This window comes from Lissotriton vulgaris, chromosome 11 (genome assembly GCF_964263255.1).
Source record: "Lissotriton vulgaris chromosome 11, aLisVul1.2, whole genome shotgun sequence".
In the NCBI taxonomy this organism is placed as follows: Eukaryota; Metazoa; Chordata; class Amphibia; order Caudata; family Salamandridae; genus Lissotriton; species Lissotriton vulgaris.
In genome coordinates, this window is record NC_141699.1 from 362441797 (window position 1) to 362468162 (window position 26366).

The 26366-nt window shown below is 48.1% G+C and overlaps 1 protein-coding gene across 8 annotated transcripts in view; it reads right to left on the minus strand.

The window, feature by feature from the left end:
• Window positions 1–26366, minus strand: part of KANSL3 (KAT8 regulatory NSL complex subunit 3) — a 535939-nt gene that overhangs the window by 155940 nt on the left and 353633 nt on the right. For all 8 annotated transcript variants that reach the window (XM_086943340.1, XM_086943345.1, XM_086943341.1 and 5 more), the window contains one exon: window positions 7505–7656. In XM_086943340.1, coding sequence (XP_086799466.1) covers window positions 7505–7656 — 152 coding nt within the window. The remainder of the gene's footprint in view (window positions 1–7504; window positions 7657–26366) is intronic.

Here is a 26366-nt window from a genome sequence, read left to right on the forward strand (position 1 = left end):
GTCACCACGGAGTCCGGCTTAGGATGTTCCTGTGAAACACGCCGGTGCTGTATCTGGCGCCTTATACGTCTTATCCAACTGAGGGATCACCAGTGATACAGAGGAGGGGTACATCATGACCCTTACCGTTCCTGACTATGGGTAATAGATAATCAGTATTGACCTTACTGCCTTCTTGAAGGGTTCTTCGATGACGAACAAGAGACAGGCCTCTTCCTGAGAGGTTATTGGATCTTAAAACGTTGAGCAGCCCTCTCTACCACCTTAGAAGAGATTCCAGAATTGGCGGATTTCTTCCTTCGTCCACGAGCCCTTCGACGAGATCGCCGCCATAGACCATGCCGTCGTAGACGAGCAGTCATCGACAACGTCGGAGACTAGCCTTTGTAGATGAGGCCGTCGTAGATGAGGTCATCATAGACGAGGCCATCATAGACGAGTCCATCGTAGACGAGGCCATCGTAGATGAGGCCATCGTAGACGAGGCCATCGTAGATTAGGTCATCGTAGACTAGGCCCTCGAAGACTAGGCCACGTAGACTAGGCCATCGTAGATTAGGCCATCGTAGACTAGGCCATCGTATACTAGGCCCTTGTCGACGCTGTAGACAGGCCGCCGTAGACAGGCCGTCATAGACGAGGTCGTCGGGACTATGCCATCGTAGACGAGCCATCGTAGACGAGCCTTCGTAGATGAGGCCGTCGTAGACGAGGCCATCGTCGATACCGTAGACAGGTTGTCATAGACGAGCAGTCGACTCCATAGACGATCCGTCGTAGACAAGGCCGTCAACGCCGTCATAGACTAGCCTTTGTAGATGAGGCCGTCATAGACTAGGCCGTCATATAGACAAGCAGTCGTCGTCGACGCTCTCGCCGTCGACGCTCTCGCTGTCGTCGTCGACACTCTCGTCCGCTCTCGTCGACACTCTCGTCCACTCTCGTCGACACTCTCGTCGACGCTCTCACTTCCGTCGTCGACACTTCCGTCGTCGACACTTCCGTCGTCGACACTTCCGTCGTCGACACTTCCGTCGTCGACACTTCCGTCGTCGACACTCTCGTCGTCGACACTCTCGTCGTCGACACTCTCGTCGTCGACACTCTCGTCGTCGACACTCTCGTCGGCGACACTCTCGTCGGCGACACTCTCGTCGTCGACACTCTCGTCGTCGACACTCTCGTCGTCGACGCCCTCGTCGTCGACGCCCTCGTCGTCGACGCACTCGTCGTCGACGCACTCGTCGTCGTCGACGCTCTCGTCGACGTGCCATTGTAGACGAGGCCATCGTAGACGAGGCCAGCGTAGACGAGGCCATCGTAGACGAAGAGGCTGTCATAGGCAATGATGGTGGTTTTGTCATCGACGATCCAGTTGACGATGTTGGCTTCTTAGTCTTTACCTTAGGAGGTATAGAAGACGCCTTTCTGAATGATCCCATGACCAGTGGAGGTGATTTTGACGGCTCAGAAGTCGTCTTTTTACCTGATTTTTTCTCCAAAAGCAAGTCCTTTAATCTCCTTTTCCACAGAGTGAGGAGATTTTTGAAGGACTGCGCCCGGAAGACCCTTGAGCGGTCTTTTTTAGGGCCTTCTCAGGACGGTCCCCTGAGGAATGAGTCTGAGGAGATTCTCTCTCCCTTAGCACAACGTGCGGTAGAAAATCTGAGGGACTGAGGCTCCTGACAGGAAGGTTCTAGAGGGAGGTGTTAGCTGATTGGCTGGCTCTAAGAGTTTGGTCCTTTTTACATAAGGACAAGGATAGGCTACTAAGGGGAGGACCTTAGGCCTATTTTTCTCTATGTATGTCTATAGGACATTACTTTTCTATGTACCGGAGGCTCCCGTCTCGACGACGGGGAATGATTCAGGCATGTGAATCTATGAAAGACACCTTTAATACTGGATAACAATATACTACTGGCCGGCAGCAATTCATACCCGGACAACGTCGGCACGGGCTGCTATCAACAAAGAAACCATAAACCAAGGACTTCTAGAAATTGAAGACTCACTGTACCTATTAAGCGATAAGTCCTTACAAGATTTCAGCCTGCCGCCAGCGGTCCGAACTAACCTAACTGGATACCACAATATCGCTACCGCACACAATATTCCAGAGCTAAATACCTACCTTGCTCAACACTTGCCTAACTTAGTTCCCGATCAACAACTCGCCTACAACACCATAGTTGATAGTGTTGAAAAGAAGCAAAGCAAACTATTGTTCATAGACACCCCCGGTGGCACAGGAAAGACTTACATAATCAACCTCATACTTGCCAAAGTTCGATCTTCTGGGAATTTGGCTCTAGCTGTTGCTTCATCTGGAACAGCTGCCACTTTGCTAACAGCTGGGAAAACAGCACATTCTACCTTTGAACTGCCTCTAACAGTTTCCCTTGAAAGGGATTCAATATACTCTATTCGGAAAAACGGACCTTTGGGGACAATGCTTCAAAATGTGTCTCTTATCATGTGGGACGAATGTACAATGATACTAAAACCATTGCTGCCTAGCCTTTTTTTACCCGGACAACGTCGGGCCGGGCCGCTAGTATATATATATATATATATATATATATATATATATATATATATATATATATATATATATATATATAGACTTTATCGAACTGAAAAGGAGCCAATTTGTTAGACATTTACACTAGCCGTGTGATACTAATCAAATGAAAATAAATCATTCTTTAAAATTCTCGGAATTAGAGTGCCGTCTTTTTTACATAATGGGGGAAGCTTGCTAAGCATATCTATCTATCTATCTAAAAACAAACACATACTTAAGTAGTGGCAGGGATCTGCACCTACATGTGCAAATTTATTAGTAGTAACTTTACACTGCCCTTCTACATCTAGGTATCTATGGTGACAACCAAAAAAGTGTGCCATTAAACCTAGGTGCTGCACTAAATATACATGAGTAAATATACCCATGTAATTTCACCTTTGTTCCTAGGGCGCTACTATTTTTCCAGGGCTACGACTTGAGTAGAAATCTAGATGTGAGAGCAAAAAAAAAAAACAATAGGACAAGCCCCAGAACTGCAATCCTGTTATACCTTTTGCCACAGAGTGCCCCAACACATACTTGGGAAAATAATCTGCAGTAGAGAAAATATGAAGATTAACCCGTTTTTTCTTGGTTAAAACCGAAAATCTCCGAGACACCTTGTCATTGAACATTTTAGACCATGATGCTAGTGGCATTTATGTAAAAGATGTATAAGCAAACATGAAAGGTAGAAGTCAAAAGGGTTAGAAGCTCTAAAACAAACTGCAAAACATACAGGTGTTAATCCTATTTCTTCATGGCATTCAAAGACATATGTAAGGAAACCAGCTGAAAATAGCAATGGATTCAAAGAATTCTCATCCGTAAAACTAGACCAATGCATCCCAGTATAAGTAGCATATGCCATTGTGATGGCTGTTATGCCTGTAATTTTAGCCAGACTACCCCATAATGGAAACTTAAGGTCTGCTCGAACAAGTGGCACGGTTTCCTATAATTTCAGTCATTAAAAACACATTTACTTATAGCATTTATAAACATTCACAATGCTTGCCAACATCTAGTAAATGCTTCCTTCCAAACAGCTGCTACACACCAGAAACTGCAGTTAATACACATACCGCCCTCCACATTTGACACATTCACCAACCCTAGGAGCTACAGCACAGAGATGCATCACTTCCTCCACACCAATACAATGCAGCCAAACATTTCCAACTCATTTGCCACCATCCACAGATGTTTTATTTGGACATCAAAGTACATTATAAACAATACATAAAATAGAGTTAAAAAACAAAACAGCTATCTTTGTTCTAGTTTGCATCAGCACTGATGGCAGGGCAGAGAATCGACTGACCTGCAGGTCTTCAAATGGTTTAGTTAGGCAGCAGTTCATAGTATTTACGCACCTCACCCATGGCAGCACGCACACAAACTGACCATACCCAGGCCTTGACCCAAGGAGCTCAAGTAAACCTCCTTGTGTTAGTAACGTGGAATGTCCACGGACTGGGTGACAAGATAAAGAGGGGACTGGTACTGCGGGCCCTGAAACGCCAAGGCCACGCATTAGTGCTACTACAGGAGACGCATCTCACGGGCACGACATGTAAGGCATTAGATAGATGTGGGTATAAGATGGTAGTTCACTCCGAGTTCTCGCCGGGCTCCAGGGGGACGGGCATCCTGGTGCGGAAAAACTCTCCCTTCACAGTCCTCCAAATCAAGACAGACAACCAGGGTAGGTATGCAGCACTGCAGGGTCAATGGGAAGGCAGGCTTATTATTGTGGTATCAGTATACATTCCACCAGCACTTCACACAGTGGCGCTCCCAGCACTCAGCGACTTCCTCCTTACACTGCCGGACCTTATCATTGGGGGGGACTTCAACGCCACAATGTACGCCACCATTGACAAATACCCGGTTAAATCGCAGGCACCTGGAACCTCTCGCTGGCAGAGCTTCGCAGAAGCAATAGGGCTGGTGGATGTCTGGAGGCACTCACATCCCGCAGCGCGCCAATACACGTACCACTCCAATGCGCATAACAGTCTGTCCAGATTAGACTATTTTATTATGCTAGACGCCAGCCTACAAAACGTTGAGGGTATAGTGATCAAACCCAGGGGCATTCACCTACTGCCAAAAGTCTCGTCTGAGGATTTATCCTATTTATCCTGGGCACCTCCAAATTCCCAACATTAGAAAAGACCTCCGTAGAGCTACAAAACACTTTTTGGAGGAAAACACTGCATCAGTTAGTTCACTGTCAATAGTGTGGGAAGCATACAAGACTGTCCTTAGAGGGCAAGCAATAGCATCTATCATGGGGCACAGACGGGCAAAGCAGAGGGAATTATTAGATTTAGAGATAGACCTGCAGGCAGCAGAGACAGACCACTCAGCAGATTCCCACACCAGAGACGACACACGTCCTGCACCTCAGACAACAACGACACAGGGACTACTTACGAGATAAGACGGTGGCTAGCCTTGCAGCAACACAGCATAAAATATATGACGTGGGAGACTAGGCGGGGAAGCTGCTGGCTTGGCTAGATAGGCGTGAGAATAGCACTAGGGGAATACGGTAAATAAGGATAGCAGAGGGGCGACTCACGACAGACCCCGAGGATATAGTTACACACCGACATCGAATATCTCAGAGGCTGCGGTAGCAGAGTCCTTAATAAATATAGAGATGCCCACGCTGACTCCGGAGGCTTCCCTGGACCTGGAGGCAGACCTTACGGACGAAGAATTGCAATTAGCAATCCGTTCGCTGCAGTCAGGCAACGCACTGGTACCCAACGAGATCCTGATAGAATGGTTTAAACAGATGGCAGAGACTGTCTGCCCGCATTTATTGGCAATGTATAACGACAGCCTGGAGAAGGGCGAACTACCGTTAGACCAACGAATAGCCACGATAGTGGCAATTCCAAAACCCGGTAAGCCCCCGTCCGAATGCACCTCCCTCCGCCCAATATCTCTGCTAAATGCAGAGGCAAAAATGTTAGCTTAACTATTAGCCAACAGATTGATTACACATTTACCACACTTAATCCACCCGGACCAACCTCGCTTCATGCCAAATAGGAACACCGCACTCAACCTCAGACGCCTACATGGAGCGGTGTCCAAGGCTCTGTCTCTGTCCGAGCCGGCTGTTATATTGTCCCTAGATGTGAAGATGGCCTTTGACATGGTAGAATGGAAGTATCTTTTTGCGGTCCTTCCGCGTCTGGGATTTGGCCCTAAATTTTGTGCATGGGTCCACCTCTTATACACGGAGCCTCTAGCTTGTGTAATGGCTAACGGACACCATCAGGCGTGATACCGTTGGAGAGAGGGACGCACCAGGGTTGTCCCCTGTTGCCACTCGTATTCGCGCTGGTGCTAGAACCCCTGGCGACGCGGATTCATGGTGCTCCATTACTAAAAGGAATCCGAGGGAGGGATGGGAAGACCGTCTCTCTTTATATGCGGATGACATACTGGTGTACCTCACAGATCCAGAACACTCTATACCAGAACACTCTATACCAGAGCTCCTCGACATATGTGATAACTTCGGGAAGGTGTCAGGGTACACAATAAACTGGTCCAAATCGGTCTTATATATACTGAAGGGGCCCACTCCGAAACTCTCTACTGATTGCCCGCTTGTGGTTGCGAGGGATTCATTTAAATACTTAGGTATTCATATCACAACGGATGTAACAGAGTTCTTCTCCAAAAATCTGGCACCCCCTATGGAGCGATTACGGAGAGACGTGATACATTGGGCGTCCCTGCCCCTGACACTCCTGGGTAAAGCGGTGTTGTACAAAATGATGGCCCTACCCCGGTTTATCTATGCCCTTGATAACACGCCCTTCCAAATCCCGCCCCGATATTCAAATAAATAGCTGCACAGGTGTCCGTACTTCTCAGGGGTAATAGACAGGCGCAAATAGCGCAGGCGAAACTACATAGAAGTTGGTATGATGGTGGGATAGCACTCCCCGACATACAGTTGTACTATTGGGCGGCACACCTCAAGGTCATTAACCAATGGATACATGCACCGTAGGAGGACCCAGCGTACAGGGCAGATAGAGCCCAACTGGGAACGAACAATATGCTCGCAATCCTATATAACAAAGGGCAAACACTGAAACTAGAGGGCCCCACAAGGCATACGGCCATGCTGTGGCGCACAGCGCAGATGCGGTTGGGATGGCGGGGGGTCATTACCAAACTTTCCCTGCTCTGGGACACTGAACAACTAGGACAGCTGCGAAATAGCAAGGGATTTGAACAGTGGGACACTATAGGCATCTCCATGGTGGGGGATTTGTGGGACAAAGGGAATGTAGTGCCATTTGCTAAACTCCAGCAACAATACGAATTGGGCCCGACTGAGGCTTTCAGATACACACAAATAAGGCATGCATTGCTGGCGGTACTCCCACAAGATACTGGGGACATCTGTGACCCAATACCAGAATCTGACGAGGAGAGCTCAGATGATGAATAAAGTGGGGGATGGGGGATCGGTATGGATTGAACTGCTGAAGGGATTACTCTGGGATGTCCAGATTAATATTGAATTCATAACAGAAATGTATTCGGAGATGAGTAACCTAATCGTACTATGTGATTTTCTGCATTCTGTCATTAACGCCTATGTGTTGAATGAAAATAATAAAAATATTTTAAAAAAACAAAAAAACAGCATTTATAAATAATCACTAGCTCCACCCATACCTAGTCAATGCATCCTTCCAGGAAACTGTTACACATCTGCTACTGCTACTTACACATTTATCCACTCTCCATGTTTGGCATACACACCAATCCTCAGAGACAGAGCACAAAGAAACATCACCTCCTCAACCCCACCCATGCTTAAACCCATTTAGGAATCTCCACAAATATCATGTTATCTTCTCCCATCTTCAAATAAACGAAGTACGATACCTTGAAGTGTATTATTAGACAGAGTATGCGAGGCATGTGCTGTGCTGGCTGCCAGTCTGCCATGCAGTGTATGGAAGGCACTGGGGTTTGAGCTGATGGGAATTGTTGAGGAGTTGGAAACAATAGCAGAAACATCTGAGATGGAGCTGGACCTTGAGACAAAAGAGAGAATGAAAATTGGGTGCAATTCAGTTAAACAAGGTGTATCGAGTAGAGATGGTGAATCATCAAATCGGTCATTAAGCAAAAAAATCTAGGTGCAATATGGTAGGCAGGGAATTTTAGAGAGCTTAAAAAACATGAAAATACTACATCGACATCACTGAAAAATGACATTCACAGGCAACAAGTCTGTAGAGTCTATAGCCAAACTGGGAACATAAGACACACCGATGTTCCACAAGGTCAGAATCGCTGCAACTTTCATCTCACATACAGCATTTATATGTGCCATTTTTAGGTCTCACAGACATAGCGCTGGAGCGGGCATGCTCTTCTTGTTCTGCGAGGCTTATTGTGATCAATACACTTTCAGAAGGGCACTTGAAGCCCTGCCCATCTTTTTGATTCGCTGGCGTCTTCCTCCAAGCTAAACGCTGGCTCACGATTGAAAAGGAGGCTTTTTAGTCTCTCCTTGTTACCGCCCTGTCCACTTTTGGCTTCGCCCACCCGGTCTAGATCTTTCACTTGCAGGGTTACACTAGCCGGGCACTATATTTTTCTTGCAATGCCAACAGATTGTTCCAATTAGCTTTCACTAAGTTTCGTGCTTTTCGTTTCCCGGCCACGCTTGTTAAAGCCTCCTCCCCCACGGCCCACCCTTTCCTTCCCTCCCCCAGCTCCTTTGTGGTGCCTCTTCCAGGAGCCGGACAGGAGGAGACGCACAACTTAAACCTTCAGTTCGTCACCGGTTCTCCGTTTAACCCCGCTTGGTTCTGTGTTTTGTTCCACAATGCAAAGGAAGTGCCTGACCATGGGCAGCGTGTGTTTTGACAACATCAGAGCGAGATGGCAGTGCTGGCTCGGGCACATTCCTTGGGAGCACTGTACAGACACAGTGTGATGCCTCCAAACTGCCCCCAGTGAGGGAGAACAGCAATAGTCAAGCTGTCAGCAATGAATCCGCTGCGTTTAGAAGCAGCGTGCAGCACTTGGAATGCTTTTTAGGTTTCGCCTGGCGTTGGAGCGTTCATGCGCTCCCCACCCTGCGAGGGCTATAATAAACACTCCAAGAAGGGGAGCTGTAATCTACGCCCCTGTATCTCGACCGTTTGCAATTGGCTTTGGTCGTGATTAATGTTTTTTCCGTGCTTCTGGTTTGCTGGCTGTCACTTTTATTGACGCCCTTGCAGTTTTGTGATGCCGCCCATCGTAACAAGCACATCTGTTTTCACTCAGCCCTGACGTAAATACAAGCGGCTGAATGGAAATAGGTGGCAAGCGTTTTTTTTCTCTTTGTGCTTCACAGCTGTTGTGAAGACTTTTCTTATCTGCTTGTTTATTCATCAAGCTGATAAGAAAAGCCTTCACGAGGTTTGTAAAGCAAATGAGCCACGGCGCACAGACATTCCGAGGGCACCTATTCCCAGCACTTCCCCCTCCTCTCCCAAGTAACATACAGACCATCCTGACTGGAAATGTCTGGCTCTCTGGCGCCCAATGAACCTGACAAAAAAAGAAAAATTGCTTTGTGAGAATGTATATTTTGAAACGCAAACAAGGTATTTTTATTTTGAATTTGTGCCGGTGCTATATTAAAGAAGTCCTTTTCCTTTCTAATTTTCTCATTGTGTTTACCACTTTTTTTATTATGAAATGCAAGTTAAAAGAACCCAAGTCCGCCCACTGAAAAAAAAAGGTGCTCCTCCTGCAGCACTAAACATCTGTTATTCAGCGGCAAGATACCCTTGGGTGAATGTGCGCTTACAAATACACATGTTATGTTATGTTATTTGCACTGACAGAAAGGGATCTTGCAGCCCCAACACCACCGAAAACATTATTACCGGCAGGTCTTCCGTTCGACCCGCACAAAATACAGACACTATCCACGGCTAGCTGGGCCTGGAAGAGACGAGTTTGTATGTTTGACGGTCAGTTGGTAAATTCCCCTGCGATTCGCCTAGCTGACAATCCCTGGCTCCCACCACACACGAACGCTTAGTCCAACATATATTGTCAAAAGATGACTTGAACACCGTTTTGGGATCCTTTTCCTGACGGACATGTATTCTGCAGAGCGGAAGGCATAAGGTTTCAAAATGCCCCTTACAGAGATCACTTTATACCCCACCGCCTCCAGAGCGCAGATCTAAACCTACCGGACAAATGTCTACCACTGACGTTGCTGATGTTCGACATGGATGGGAACAGACTAATTTCTAAATGATGCCACACTAGTTTAAACCTTATTCTGGTCCGAGACTCCAATCAATCAATCAATCATAACACTTGTATAGCGCGCTACTCACCCGGAAGGGTCTCAAGGCGCTTGGGGGAAGGGGGCCGCTACTGCTCGAACAGCCAGGTCTTGAGTTGTCTCCTGAAGGCGAGGTGGTTCTGGGTCAGCCGAAGGTGGATGGGGAGGGAGTTCCATGTCTTGGCCGCCAGGTAGGAGAAGGATCTGCCACCGGCGGTGGCTCTTCGGATGCGTGGTATGGCGGCAAGGGCGAGGCTGGCGGACCGTAGCTGGCGGGTGGGCGTGTGCAAGGTCAGGCGGTCGTTGAGGTACTTGGGGCCCAGGTTGTGGAGAGACTTGTGTGCGTGGGTGAGGAGCCTGAACGTGATCCTCTTGTTGACGGGGAGCCAGTGCAGGTTCCTCAGGTGGCCGGAGATGTGGCTGCGTCGAGGGATGTCCAGGATGAGTCGGGCGGAGGCGTTCTGGATTCGTTGTAGTCTTTTCTGTAGCTTGGCTGTGGTTCCAGCGTAGAGGGTGTTTCCGTAGTCCAGTCGGCTGGTGACGAGGGCCTGGGTGACCATCTTCCTGGTTTCGATCGGAAGATCTTGCCGAGCATGCGGAGGGTGTGAAAGCATGAAGAGGAGACGGCGTTGACTTGTCTGGACATCGAGAGGGAGGAGTCCAGGATGAAGCCCAGGTTGCGTGCGTGGTCTGTCGGCTTGGGGGCGGTGCCCAGTGCTGGGGGCCACCAGGAGTCGTCCCAGGCGGAGGGTGATGGTCCAAGGATGAGGACTTCCGTCTTATCTGAGTTCAGTTTCAAGCGGCTGTTCTTCATCCACTCGGCGACGTCTTTCATCCATTCGTGGAGGCTGGTTCTGGAGGTGTCGGGGTCTCTGGTGAGGGAGAGGATCAACTGGGTGTCGTCGGCGTAGGAGATGATTTTGAGGTTGTGTTGGCGTGCGATGGCTGCGAGAGGTCTCATGTAGTCGTTGAAGAGGGTGGGGCTGAGTGATGATCCTTGCGGGACGCCGCAGATGACTTCGGTGGCCTCGGAGCGAAACGGGGGGAGGCGGACTCTCTGTGTTCTTCCAGCGAGGAACGAGATGATCCACTTCAGTGCCTTCTCTTGGATGCCGGTGTTGCTGAGGCGTTGGACTAGGGTGCGGTGGCAGACAGTGTCGAACGCAGCAGAGAGGTCCAGGAGGATGAGTGCTGCTGTTTCCCCGTTGTCGAGAAGGGCTCGGATGTCGTCGGTGGCTGCGATGAGGGCGGTCTCAGTGCTGTGGTTGGCTCTGAAGCCGGACTGCGAGGGGTCGAGGGATCCATTAGTCTTGAGGAAGGTGGCAAGCTGTCTGTTGACTATCTTCTCGATGACTTTGGCAGGAAAAGGGAGGAGCGAGATGGGGCGGACGTTTTTGAGGTCGGTGGGGTCTGCTGTTGGTTTCTTCAGTAGAGCGCTGAGCTCGGCATGCTTCCAGCTCTCCGGGAAGGTGGCGGTGTCGACGGAGGTGTTGATGACGTCTCGGAGTTGGGGTGCGATGGTGGAGTCGGCCTTGTTGAAGACGTGGTGGGTGCAGGGGTCAGTCGGAGATCCGGAGTGGATGGTGTTCATCGTGCGGGCTGTGTCTTCGGTGGTCACTGCGGTCCAGGTGCGGAGGGTTGCGGTGGGGTGCGTTGGTTCGCCGGTTGAGTGGTCGGTTGGGTGCAAGGATGGTGCCCCGAAGCTGTTGTGGATGTCGGCAATCTTGCGGTGAAAGAACGAGGCAAGGGAGTCGCAGAGATCTTGTGAAGGGGTGATGTCGTTGTTGCCGGTGCTGGGGTTGGAGAACTCCTTGACGATGCTGAAGAGTTGCTTGCTGTCGTGGGTGTTGTTGTCCAGTCGATCCTTCAGTGATTTCTTCTTGGTGGTGCGGATGAGCTGGTGGTGCTTGCGGGTCGCGTGTTTGAGGGCGGTCATGTTGTCAGCGGTCCGGTCGAGGAGCCAGGCTTTCTCGAGGGTGCGGCAGGTCTTCTTGGAGTCCTTGAGTTCATCGGTGAACCAGGGGGCTTTCTTGCTTCTGGGTTTGCTGGGAGGGTTCTTCAGTGGTGCGAGGTCATCGGCGCAGGCAGTCAGCCATAGCGTGAAGTTGCGGGCTGCTTCGTTGGGGTCCGGTGTGCTGGCAGGTGGGTTCTGGCTGAGGGAGGTGGTGAGCTGGTCGGTGGTGATCTTGCTCCAGCTTCTGTGAGGAACCTGTTGCGGGTGGTGGTGGGTAGTGGTTTTTCTGAAGCTGAAGTGGACGCAGCTGAGGTCGGTCCAGTGAAGTCCGGTGGAGTGGCTGAAGGCGATATGCTTGCTGGATGAGAAGACGGGGTCAAGCGTGTGGCCGACGTAGTGGGTGGGGGTGTTGACCAGTTGCTCGAGTCCGAGGTTGGCGAGGTTGTCCAGCAGGGTGACGGTGTTGCGGTCCTTGTTGTTCTCCAGGTAGAAGTTGAGGTCCCCTAGGAGGATGTAGTCGGCGGAGGGGAGGGCGTGTGGGCTGATGAAGTCTGTGATGTCTTCGTTGAATTGCGTGCGTGGTCCCAGGGGTCGGTAGATGAGGGTGCCTCTGAGGGTCGTGTTTGGGTCGGTGTGAATCTGGAAGTGGAGGTGTTCGGCGGCGGTGTAGGTGCCGTTGGCGTCGGTCGGGATGCGGATGGTGTTCTTGTGGATGATGGCGATGCCTCCCCCGGTCTGGTTGCCGCGGTCCCTCCTGATGATCTTGTATCCATCCGGGATGGCGATGGCGATGTCGGGGGCTGAGGAGGCGTTCATCCATGTTTCAGTGAGGAACGCGACGTCTGGTGATGTTGTGTCGAGCAGGTTCCAGAGTTCGACGGCGTGTCTGTGGACAGAGCGGGTGTTGAGCAGGATGCACTTGAGGTCGCTGCTGGGGTGTGGCTTGGCGGGCGCAGTGCATGTTCGGAGGCAGGTGAACTTGCAGGTTGTGCAGGTGAAGGGTCTGTGGAAGCGTTTCGGGGCGGCCCGGCAGCAGGCGGGGTTCCGGCCGGCATTGAGTGCGTTGAGGGCGGCGGCGTCGTAGGTCTATCGGGACTCCAAGGTTCGGACTTCTTGGGAGGCCGATTTCGGTGTGTCCTTGACTGATGAGTTATGGTATACCCACTGCAGGCCGACACGCCCTATCTCCTTCAATCATAGATATGCTATTATTTTTAACAAATTCCTAGCAGGCCATATGTTACTCCTTGCAAAAGGATTAGTCTTCACAGACTCAACATTCCGGCTTAATTTGCATCGGCCCCATTCATTTACTGTATCAGCGTGGTTTGTGTAGCGCTCCCTGCAAAAGGATTCGCCTCTAGGTGTTACGTTTAGCGCATACTTCCGGTCGAAGATCGAAGATTAGCTGGAGGATGAGGTAACCACTGGCCTAAAAGAGTCTTAACAGCCAAGTGCACCCGTGCCCGACAACCGTGCCGGTCAGTCAATGCTTTACTGCCAACCAGGCGTTGCATTTTGGGGCTTGTAGGCAGGGCCAAACTTTAGCATATGTGACCTGGGCTCAGGGCGCCAACCTCCAGAGTGGCGCAGGGCAGGAGCTGTCTGCAAGAAGCCTCAGTTTGACCTGGGACACATAGACAATTAAAGAAAATGAGTGTGGGGGTTGGGGAGGGGGTGCCAAGTGTGTTTCACCCAGAGCGCTCCCTGACCAAAGGCCAGCTGTTTGTGGTCCAGCTTTACCCATTATAAACGTGATTCTACATTTTGTCACTGCTACTGGCACATTGAACCAGCCATGGCGGGTTGATGAGGGTTGGAAAAACTCTGTTTTCATTAGTTTTCTTAATGTTTTTACTTTTGCAGTTTTATGTAGCGCAAACTCGACCGGAGGGTATTGGAGCGCTTTACATGAGCGTCGGTTAGTTTACACACGCCCACATTCGATTTTGGTAGGCACAGGGAGATGAAGTGATTTGCCCAGTATCACAGGATATTGAGCAGACGCGGAGACTGGAACCTCCTTTTGCGGTACCAAAAGCGTCAGCTCTGGCCGTTACGCCACATTCTCGATGAGCCACATGCATCTCAGCTGTTAATTGTGCTGGGGGTAGGGGATGTGATGGGGGTGGAAGGTTTGGGGGGACTCGGGAGGGGTATTGGCTGCACTATTGTAACACCTCACTAGTCGTTGGGAGGGGTAACCAGACAATTGAGTCCATTTCACTGGAACATTATGTCCTAGACCTGGAATTTCAAGTACCCATCTGTTGGATTCTGGGAGCTGTAGCCTGATCCTTGGGTGGGAGGGGGCGGTGATGCCATCAGCGAGTTCTGGCTATTAAATCAAACATTTTGCATTTTGGGTTGTGTAGTTTGCATCCTACCTTTGGACGTGTAAGGTAAATATCAGCGCAGGCTGAAAGTGTCACTCAAGGCACTACTTAACAGCTGTAGGATTTTGTTTAATTTGAAGTGCAACCAGAAATGTACAACTTTGAAATAATTTGCAAAATGCACGCCACCCAGGACTGAAACATAATTGCACATGTGGCATAGAGACATCCGCAGCCACATGAGTGGAGGAGGGTGAAGGGGTACACTCATCTGCTTTGCAGACCGGTTTTATACCAGCGCCAAGCACCACTCAGTAAAGCTCTTTATCCCATCCTTCTTACGGGCCTACCATTACACACTGCAGGACTACAAGTACCAAAATGCAAAGGGTAAATCAAACCTGGACGAAATGCAGAGAGGTGCAGCCCTCACTCGAACGCGGAGGCAAATGTAAACATGTGAACTATGGGAGCCTTTCTGTGATGAGCTATGAAAAGTGCATGCCCTCATCCTTCCCCTGCAGAAAGTTTGCTGCCTGCGTGCAGGTGCTTGAAGGCGGAGTTTTGATTAGCATGAGATGAATTTTAGAGGAAAATGGATTTTGAGTGCAGTTGCAAAAAAAAAAAAAAAAGCATTTGCAATGCAGCAATGCAATAGGTCTCGCATTTACGTGAGTTTGAGCTATTGGCATTGTACATGACAATGCCTTCTATTTATGATATGGTTTTTGAAAACAAAATAAAAGGCACTGTCATTTACAATGTAAAAGCGAGACCTAGTGCATTGCAAATGCTTGTTTAAAGATACACTGGCAAATCTCAGCCACCAGCTGGGGATAATTATTTTAAAATTGTAATAAGAAAACAAGTTACTTACCTGTAACTTTGGTTCCCCAGTATTGGTAACTTTCATAGATTCCCATGCTTTTGTATCATTCCCCGTCATCGGAATGGGAGTCTTGGTAACAAAAATACCATAGCAGTAGGTACAAAAGAGAAAGAAAAAGGCCTAGGGCTCATTCCCCTTTGTAGCATATCACCCTCTTTTTGTAAAAGAGACAAAACATAGGGATCAGCCAATCAGAAGTGCATCACCCCGTAGAACCCTCCTGAAGGAACCTCAGAGCCTCAGATTTTCGTAGCCGTTGTGTACCAGACACCATATCTGTTGTAGGCTGAGCTTTCCTCGGGGAGGTGGGTGGGCGCATGGGAATCTATGAAAGTTACCAATACTGTGGAACCACAGTTACAGGTAAGTAACTTGTTTTCTTGCCCCAGTATTGGAACTTTCATAGATTCCCATGCTTTTGTATCAGAGTAGCGAGCAGTTAGCAATAAAACCACATTTTGTGTCATAAAAGTATTGCAATAGCCAACATGACAAAGATACAAAATGTGTAACACGGAAGGTGGGATAGAAAGGAAAGCTCACCAATTATTGGAAGAGGTTCCTCAGGACAGCATGTCCCACTGCCGCATCATCTTGTTGTAAGGACTCCAAGCAGTAATTTATTTATTTATTTATTTAATTATTTATTTATTTATAGTGTTTTATATAGCGCAGACAAGACCCGTGGGTATCAGAGCGCTTAACAGGTAAAGAATGACATATAACATTATCAAAACAATAAAACAAGCAAAACAAAATAGTTATGAGGTAGAAGCAGTATAGTGTATGGACGTAATTAGCTATATAAATTCCTAATGTCAAAACATATATCCATTATAATCGCATTAATAGCAACAAAAGTCGATATGAGGTAGAAGGTTATACACTGTGTGGGCGTGATTAGATATATAATTTCCTAATGTATGTGCAAATGGCCTTAGATGGCTAGTAAGGCTTGGCTAGTGTCCTGATATCAGACCAAGCTCGGTGAGGTAGGGTTATATGGCATTCCAGTGCATATAAAGAATAATAAGGATGAATACATAGAGTGAGGTAGAGGTTATATAGTTTTGTCTGAGAGATATAGTTATAGGTATACAGGTATATGAGGTAGCAGTAGCGTGTCAAGCCTCTGCTTGCGCATAGCCACAGTCAATAGTCAGGTAATTGATCTTCCAGTTTTCATGAAGAGGACAATCCTCTGTCAGCGTAAATGGTCATCTCAGTAATCCGTAGGTTTCTCTAGGTCGGGTATTTACTCATCAAGTGGTTCTTCAGTTCTCGTTTGAATGTTAGTGTATTTTGGATCTTCCTGATGTTTGGCGGGATTGAGTTCCAGACTCTGGGGGCAGCTCCAGAGAATGCTCGGTTGTAGGTCTTTTTCTTGTGGAAAAAGGCTGGTCGCAATAGCAGCTCTATTGCGCTTCTATTTGTTCTGTTACCTCCTGATACCTTAAGTTTCTTGGCTAGGTATCTAGGGGTGTTGTAGTGGACCGCTTTATGTGTAATACAGGCCATCTTCATTTGGATTCTGGCCTCGTAAGGTAGCCAGTTTAGTGCTTTCAAGTGAGGAGATATATGATCGAATTTCTTCGATCCCGTAATGAGTCTTGCCGCTGCGTTGAGGCAGGCTTTTAATGGGGCTGTGGATGTTTTCGGTAGGCCAGCTAGTGTGGTGCAGCCGTATTCGATCCTCGAGATAACTAGTGATTGGATCGCCAGTTTTAGATCTGTCTCTGAGATAAAGGGTTTCAGTTTTCTTAAGTAATTCAGGTGGAAGTGGGCGCTCTTGGCCATTGAATTAATATGGTCTTTCATGTCAAGGTTTTCATCTAGTGTGATTCCTAGTGATTTGGCTGAGCTCACTAGGGTCGGGGTGCAATTTAACGCCGTCACCATTTTTGTCCATTCCTTAACTTCAGATTGGCTCCTTGTCGGTGAGATTAGCAGGAATTCTGTTTTCTGGGCGTTTAATTTCAGATGATTCATTGTTAACCATCGCAAGGTTTCCTTTAGTGTCTTGTTCATTAGGTCAATGTCCTCAAGGGAGGCAATCTTTATGTATAATTGCGTGTCGTCTGCATACATATGATAGGATATCTTTGATTTTTGAAGAATCTCCGTGAGAGGTTCTACATACAAGTTGAATAGATCTGGGGATAACGTTGAGCCTTGTGGGACCCCAATAGCATTGGGGCTCGGGGAAGAGATTACTTGATTAACCAGGAATCGCTGGGTCCTATTCTGTAGGAATGAATTAAACCATTTCAGTACGTTTCCGGACAGACCCATCCTGTCTTGTAGCCTGGTCATTAGTACTTCGTGTTTTACCGTGTCAAATGCTGATGACAAGTCTAGGAGGATCAGTAGGCATGTTTGGTTACGGTCCAGGGCTTGTAAGGCGTCATCGACAATGTGCAGGATCGCAGTTTCAGTACTGTGTCCTGTTCTGAATCCTGATTGGCAATCGTCAAGTAGCGAGAATTTCGCTATATGTTGGCTTAGTTGGCCCTGCACGCATTTCTCAATGAGTTTGGCCAGTAGAGGGATGTTGGTCACTGGACGATAGTTGTTCGGGTCTGTTGCATCAGCTGTCGGTTTTTTGATGATGGGCACTACCTGCCCTGTTTTTAGGCAGTCAGGGAGAGTCCCTTGTGCAAGTGAGGCATTTATTATCTCAGTCCAAATTGGGACTAGCGTATGGCTGATTTCTCTTAGACACTTTCCCGGTAGAGGGTCTTGATAGTGGTTGTTTGGTCTGAGTTCCGCTAGCGTTTTGGCGATCTTTCCCTGGTCGTACAGTTCAAATGTATCCCATATTGCCTTGTTTTTTGTTTGGAGACCCTCTGTTGAGACATTAGCCTCAATATTCGGTGGAGGAAGGGTCATCATGTTAGTTGCTGCATTTGTGAGTTCAACTTCTAGCAGCTTGGCTTTATCCGTGAAAAATGAGGAGAATTCCTCGCAGCTTATGGGAGTTTTAGTATTCTCTTGAACCGTTTTGGCGAGTTTGTTTGACTGTTGTTTTAAAATCTCGAAGAGTTTTCGTGGTCTGTTTATGGCATTGTCCAATTCAGATCTGATAAATTCTTTTTTGGAGTTGGTTATCTTTTTGTTATATTCGTTTCTTGTTTTCCTAAGGGCTATCAACTCCGGGGAGGAGGGATGTTGTCTCCATTTCCTTTCGGCCATTCTCAGTTTGCGCCTGTCCTCGTTCAATGACTCATTAAACCAGGGATTTTTTTGGTTTCTCTGCGACTTTTTTCAGTTTTTGGGGCATGGTGTCATTGATGATATTACCGATCGAGGTTAAGTAGTGATCCGTCAGTTGATTGACATTTTGCTTATTGTTGGGTGGTTTCAGATCTTTTTCACACCTTTCAACCAGTAGTTCAATGTTGGCCTCTTTTGTGTCTCGGATCAGTTTCGTGAGCTTGCGAGGTTGCACGGTCCTGCCCTTTTTCATTGTAGGTATCGCGAATGTTATAGCGTGATGGTCAGACCAATCACATGGGTCTATCGCGAGGATTGATGCCTCATCATTTCTTGAGATAATCCAGTCTAAGGTCGCTCCTTGTGAGTGAGTGGGTTGGTTGCATGCTTGTATAAGTTTTAGCTCACTGAGGAAGTCCTTAATAGAGTTGATCAGTTTGTCATTGCCGTCCTCCCAATGTAGGTTAAAGTCGCCTAGGTATATGTTATTGGCATCCGAATTGGAGTTGGTCGTTATGATCTCCATCAGTTGCTCTGTGAACTTAGCATTCTCTCCTGGTGGATGGTAGAATGCATGCAAGTTGCAGCTTTGATTATTTGGTGTTCTTACATTAATACCAAGGTATTCACATGATTCTAGGGGGTCAGATTGGAATTGGCAGACCTTGATCTCTGTACGATGAATGCAAGCGATGCCTCCTCCCACATTCCTTGGTCTGTCTAACCTGACGATGTTATAGTATGGTGGTATTAAGAGATCCATGGTGGGGGAAGATGATTCGTTGAGCCATGTTTCCGTGAGGATGGCCAGGTCAATTTCCTTATTCATGATGAGGGCAGCTATGTCTGATGCATGTTTAGTTGCTGAGCGACAGTTAAGTAGTAGACAATTTATGGGTTTCTGTGGCTTAATGCGTATTCCATTATCAGATTCAGGTGCGATTAGCTGAATATGTTGTAGATTTTGGTGTATTGCTTTCCTGTCATTCTTTCTGGACGTTCTGTTAGGGTCAGTATGTACTACTTTGATATTCTCCTCCCTAATCCAATCAGGTTGTTCATAGGATCGGAGTAATGCCAGTGCTTCTTCATTTGCCAAGGGCTTACTCCTGTTAGGTCTGTTGTGTCTGAGTACCAGATTCTGGATGTGTGAGACCTTGGAATGCGTACTTATCGCCATCTCCCATATTTTTCTAATTGTCTGTGAGACGTTCATCGAATTTTGTGCCAGGTTACCTACAAGTTTCTGGAGCTCCTTGACTTCTTTCTGTGTTCGGGATGATTTTTTATGAGAGTTAGACCTGGTTAGATGGGTGTTCCATTTTGTTCTTCTCCATGACTGATCCGTTCTCATTGCCATAAATCTTTTCTCGGAATCCTTAGTTTGGTTCTGATTTCTGCCTCTATAAGCGTTGTCCCCGTTACTTCTAGTGTTATGGGATGTGATGGGTGTTTCTGTGGATAGTGAACTAAGAGACTCAGGTTTCCTCTCCGAGGGAGGATGGAGAGGGTCGGTAACATCCACCTTGTTCATTTCGTTAACTTCGTAGAGGGACTTGCTTTGAGCTGGGGTACACTCTTGCAGTGCGGTGGAGTTATGCGATAGCTGCAGCGGCTCTTTCCTTGGGGCCTGGTTCTTCTCTTTGATTCCAGGGTTAGTGGACAACGCTGACCTTGCTATCTCATTCTCTGTTATTACCAACGCGTTTACGGTTGAATTTTCGGTGTTGGTGATGTGGTTGGTCTGGTCGTCATTTTGATTAGTGTCTCTAGTATTGGAGTCTTTGTTTTCAGGTGTGTCATTAGGAAGTGTCCAGTTTTGTTGATAGCTTAGTCCATCTATGTATTCCTTTAGATTTTGGAAAGTTCTCTCAAATTTTTCGAGTTCTCTGTTGGTTGCTTGTATCAGCACTATTCCCGTTTTATATATAGTAATGCATATTTCTGTCTTACTTCTTTTTGTAAGTGCGGTCATTATTTTTATGCCATATGGTATGTTTTTTATAGTTTTAGTGAACAGCATGTCAGTCAGGGCGTTACGCCATTTGGCTGTTTTGTTTGTATAGAATATAAGGTCGTTCATCTTGATGCCTTTGACTATATCAAAATATGGGTCAGAGAACAGCGTGTCCGGGAATTTTCTCAATGTGTTGTGTTTGAATTTTTTGGCAGCATTTTTGGATAGCATTGAGGGGTAGGCTATGCTCTTTGCATTGAAGCCAGTCGATCCTTGGTGTCTTCCCTCCATTTTCGCTTCACGTTGAGGGACTGCAGGTGCCTATCGACTTTTTTGGCCTGAGTAGTTCCCAGCTAGTGTAACCAGGAGGATCTAGAGATCAAGAAATCCTATGGGGGTGGTGGTAACTCAGTACCTAGAAATCCCCTGGGGTGGTGGTCATTCAGTACCCTGGTACAGTTTCTTTGTTCTATAATTTGCTCATTGATATAATAACTTTGTAGGTGTGGAAGATATAGGAGGTGACAGCGACTTCCAAACTACTGTTAGGTATTAGATCTTCTAGTTGATTGGACCTTATTAATTCTGTTGCTTATTCACATCAACTCCTTCTTTATAGGTATTATGATGCCATCATTATTAAATAATTAAATTAATTTAATTAACAATCCCTAATTGTGAGAGCTAGTTGTCTGGTGATAAGTAGCCAGTGATGAGATGCCAGCCGAGTTTATCCCCGGTGATTTCGTGAGAGAGGGGGGAGGATTCTTTCTCTTTTCTCTTGAGGTTGTTTAGACCTTTTTCTTTCCTTGGTCCTTTCTTTCTTTCCCCTATTCTTCTAGGGGTTGATTAGTCCCTTGTTATTTTCCTTAGTCCTTTCTCTCTTCCTACTTCTTAACTTGATTCCCGGCGCCAGTCCTTTTTCAGTTTCAAGTTATTAATTTGGTTGGTCCTTTTTCCTTGTTCCTTGTTAGTTCGGTCACGGTGTCTATCTAGCTCGCCAGTCCTATTTCGATGTCTGTGCTTCCTTTTCCAGTTTCAATTTAATTAATATGGTTGGTCCTTTTTCCTTGTCAGTTAGGCATGGTCAGGGAGTCTATTTAGCTCGCCAGTCCTATTACGCTGTCTGTGCCTTCCGGCTGGTGGTAGGCGAGTCAGAGTTGCTAGCGTGATTGTATTGGTCCTATACGGCCGCCATTTTAAGGACAGGCGAGCCGCATCTCGTTCCTCCTTCGGTGCTGAATCCCCCGTTTTTTCCCTGCTTGTTCTCAGGGAGTTATGGTCTCATGGAGTTGCCAGCTGGTGGGGGCGCGCTGGGGGGGTGCAGGCGCTCCTACCTTTTCTGTCGGATGTCGATGTCTCCCAGCTCCGCCTTCCTCGAGGGTCAGTCTGTGGGCACTGGAGCCACCGCCGATTGTTCCACTGAGCCCTCCGGTCTGGTCACATCCAAGGGAATGTTCTCCCTGTTAGCTCCGTAGCTGGTGGTCCGCAACGCGAAGGGTCAATCATCCGAGGAGTCCAAGGAGGGGGGTCAGCCTCGTCCACTGACCAGGTACCGGAATCTTTTCATCATCTTGTGATATCTATGTTTCCTCGTTTTTGCTGTTTGTTGGCTCAGAACAACGAGCAGGTGTTCGGCTTGGTCCTAGGTCGTGCTTGGGGTTGTACAGGGATTTAGTCCAGACTTGGAGATCCCTAGCCCCGGAGCTCTTTCCTAGAGGTCCCCTTCGGCGGCCATTTTTCTTCTTTTCTCTTCTTTTCTCAATGCTTAGTAAAGGTGTGAACGCTGCTCCAGGTAGCGCAAATGTCTTTAATCTGTACCCCCGCAAAGATGGCCGTTGAAGATGCTACAGATCTTGTGGTATGTGCCCGAATCCTGCCAGTCGGAGGTTTTCCTGCCGCAGTGTGGCAATGCAGAATGGCACTTGTGATCCATCTTGAAATACCCTGTTTGGATAGCGGAAGGCCTTTGCTTAGACCCCAAAAGGCAACAAATAACTGAGAGGATTTCGGAAATCCCTTAGTACGTTCCAAATAGAATTTCAAACATCGTTGTACATCCAACGAATGCAGTGTTTTTTCTGCTGGTGTAGCCGATTGAGGAAAGAACGCCTTCAGAATAACCGGCTCATTCAAGTGAAAGTCTGAGGGTACCTTGGGTATAAACCTAGGGTTAGTTCTCAAGATTACAGTGTTCCTTTTAAATTGTAGGAAAGGCTCCTGGATAGTCAAGGCCTGCAACTCTCCAACATGTCTAGCCAATGTGAGAGCGAGGAGGAGAGCCAATTTCCATGAAAGGGACCTCATGTTAGAACGATGAATTGGTTCGAATGGGCCTTTCATGAGCTGAGAAAGGACTAGATTTAAATGCCAAGCAGGAGGCGGAGGCCTCACTGGTGGATAGACTCTGAACAAGCCCTTAAGAAACTGTTTGACAATCCTGGAAGACCACAAGGAAGGCAGACCTTCATTATCTTGAAATGGCCGCCAAATGGACCTTAATCGATGAATGGGCTAGTCCCGACTTAGCCAGGGACAGCATATAAGGTAGGAGCTGATGAGGCTTGGAAGCAAAGGGGTCAATCCTTTCTCTCCTACACCAGCAACAAAATCTTTTCCATTTAAGACGGTAAGTCCTGTTCGTTGAAGGAGCCCTTGCCTGGAAGAGGACCTCCTTAATTTTGCTTGAGATGGGGAGATTCATAAACTCTCGCTGCTCAGGAGCCATGCTGTCAGGTGTAAGGACTGTGGATCTGGGTGCCAAACTTGTCCTTCGGACATTGTGAGGAGATCTGGTGTAACCCTCAAAGGAAGAGGAGGAGCTGTCTCGGCCAAGCAGGGGCTATTAAGATTATCCTGCACGGCTCCACCTTGATCTTCCTGATGAGCCGCGGGATCAGCGGGATGGGGGAAAGGCGTAGACAAATGTCCTTGACCAGGCTATCGAAAGCGTATTCCCCAGGGACCCTCGATGGTGAAATCTGCTTGCGTAAGACCGGCATTTCTTGTTGGTCGGTGTGGCAAAGAGATCCACCTCCGGTCTGCCCCACTGGCTGAAGACCTCTTCCAGAACTCGCTGGTTCAATTCCCACTCGTGGCTGACTGAAGATGACCTGCTCAGTCTGTCGGCGTTCTCGTTTAGAACTCCTGGCAAGTGTTCTGCCTTTAGCGATATTCCCTGAAGGATCGCCCATTCCCAGATCTGTTGAGATTCTTGCGACAATGGACAAGATCTGGTTCCTCCTTCCTTGTTCACGTAGTGCATGGCCATGGTGTTGTCCGTCCTGATAAGCACTTGCCAACCTCCCAAGCGAGGAAGAAAGGCTTGCAGAGCCAGTCTTATTGCCCTTAGCTCCAAAAGGTTGATGTGGAGTCGTTGTTCCTGAGGCGACTAATGACCGCTGACATGTAGGTCTTGCATCACTGCTCCCCAACCCTCCAATGACACATCCGTTGTTACTACTTGAGGAGACGGGTCGTTTACGAAGGATAGACCTTGGGACAAGTTGTCTTGATCTGCCCACCATAAGGCTGCTTCCCTCATCATTGGAGTGACGGTCACCTTGTCCTCGAATGATCTGTGAACCTGCTTCCATTGGTTGTCTAGTTGCTCCTGTAGAGGACACATTCTTAGTCTGCAATGAGGAATTAGGGGAATACATGATGCAATTACCCCCAGCAGAGATTTCTTGACTTGATTTCTTGTAAGTCCTGAGCCAAGGTCCGTAGTTTCTCCCTCCTTTCCAGAGTAGGGAAGGCTTTTGAGAGCTTTGAATCCAGGATGGCTCCCAGGAAACGAGCCTTTCTGGACGGGACCAGGGATGACTTTTCTTTGTTTAGAGTGAGTCCCAGATTCTGAAACAAATTTGTGCAAGCCTGAACAGGGTCCAGCGCTGCCTCCCTGGACGAGGCCTTCAGCAACCAGTCGTTCAGGTAGGGGAAGACCTGGTAATGGTTTCTTCGCAGAAATGCTGCTACTGGCGCCAGCACCTTTGTAAAAATCCTCGGGGCTGAGCGGAGTCCAAGGGTAAAACCCTGAACTGAAAGTAGCTCTTGGCTACTGTGAATCGTAGAAACCTTCTGTGTGCTGGGTGAATCGGGACATGGAAGTATTCATCCTCGAGATCGAGCGTGGCCATGAAATCCCCCGGGCTGATGAGCCTCAAGATGTCTTGGAGAGAGACCATCCGGAAGGACAGGGAGATGAGATAGGTGTTGAGCTCCTTGAGATCTAAAATGGGGCGCCATTTCTCTAGCGTCTTCCTTACCAGGAAGAACCTGGAATAGAATCCTTGTCCCTTTTGATTGGAGGGGACCGGCTCTATCGCTCCCTTCCGGAGCATCTGTTGAACTTCGAGCCACAGGAGACGCAGGTGTTTCGATGGAATGGCTGCCGGGGGCTTGGGTGGAGGGACTAGCGTTAATTCCAAGGTATGCCCTTTCCGAATGATGTTGAGCACCCAACGGTCCGATGTTATCCTGGACCAGTTTTGAAGGTATTTGGTCACCCTGCCTCCAACTGATGACTTCTTGGAGGAGGGTCCAGTAGGAAGAGCCAGGAGGCCGCTATTGGCACTTGGACGAATCTCGTCCTCGTCCAGCCTGTTTCCCCTTATAGTACGGCCTGGAGTAGTTTGAAGATTGACCTTGTTTCTGCTGATAAGGCTGACGGTATTGCTGGGAACCTGAGCCCGTGGATGAATAGCGCTGCTGTTGATAGGATTCCCTGTAGTTATTACCTCTGCCTCTGGAACCCTTAAAAGGAGACTTGCGGTATTGAAGGGTACCCAAGGATCTGGCAGTGTCCGTATCCTTTTTTATTTCCTGAAGAGTGCCATCAATCAGTTTTCCGAATAATGCCTCCCCATCAAAGGGAAGGTCCAGGACTTTGTTTTGGATTTCAGGCCGAAACCAAGTAGCCTTCAGTCACCCCTGGCGACGGAGGACTGCCGCCCCAGCCAAGGAACGAAACGCTGTTGTTCCAATGTCCATGGCACAGTCAATGATTTCCATTGACGTCGCTTCTCCCTCCTGCAAGATCTTTTTTGCCTCTGACGTTGGCTCTGGAGGTAGCTGGTCTAGGAACGGGGCAACATCACACCAAAGTTGGCGGTCGTATCTACCCAAGATCGCCAGGGCATTTGCAGCTCTTACTAGAAGACTTGCCATCGAGGAGAATCTTTTCCCTGCATTATCCAATCTCCGCCCTGGCTTGTCTGGAGGAGTTGTCAAGGGGGCAGAGGGGTTACGAGATTTCCTCTGCGCTGCCTGTGAGATAACTCAGTCTGGTTTGGGATGGCCCGTCAAGGCCGCCGGTCCATCGCCAGGTGCCCTGTATTTCTTATCCAGAAGCGGTAGCACAGGGACCACCGTCGCTGGGTTCTTCATAGCCTTTAGGCCCTCCTTCCACGGATGATCTACAATAGGAATGGACCTTGTTGTCTTTCTAAAGGGTTCCTTGAAGTCATATAGGAAACAATCCGTAGCCACAGCAGGCATGGCCAATTTGAACCTGCCAGCTGCTCTTTCCATCAGCTGATGGAAACCTCCAATGTCTGCTGGCGGGGAATCAACTGGATCCGGAACTGGCGATGAGGGATCCGGAATGTTATATTCATCCCATTCAGTTGTATGTACAGAGTCATGATCCGAATGTTGATCCTCATCCGAGGAATCATCATGGGCATCTGCCAGCCCGGAAGGATCCTGTGGGAAAGATGTTTGAGGCTGAGGGGATACCCGAGCAGGTAATCCAGGCATCACCGTTGAGGCAGAAATCAATGCAGGCGTAGCAGGCGCTGCCGGAACCAGAATTGGTCTAATCGCCTTAGATTTGTAGTCCTGCAGCATCTTATGCAGGTCCTGAAGAAAAGAAGATGGTACTGTAACCATATCCTGCCCAGAATGATATTGTGACTGGGCTGCCTGATGATGTCCACCATCCTCCTGGTCATATTCTCCTTCAGAGTCCGTCTCTTGACATTTGACTAGAAGTTGAGAGGGACTATTGGCATAGCTATACGAGTCCTGGTCATCCTCATCCGACTCCCCTTCCTCAAAGAGCAAAGCTGGTAGCAAGGGAGTCACTCTCCTA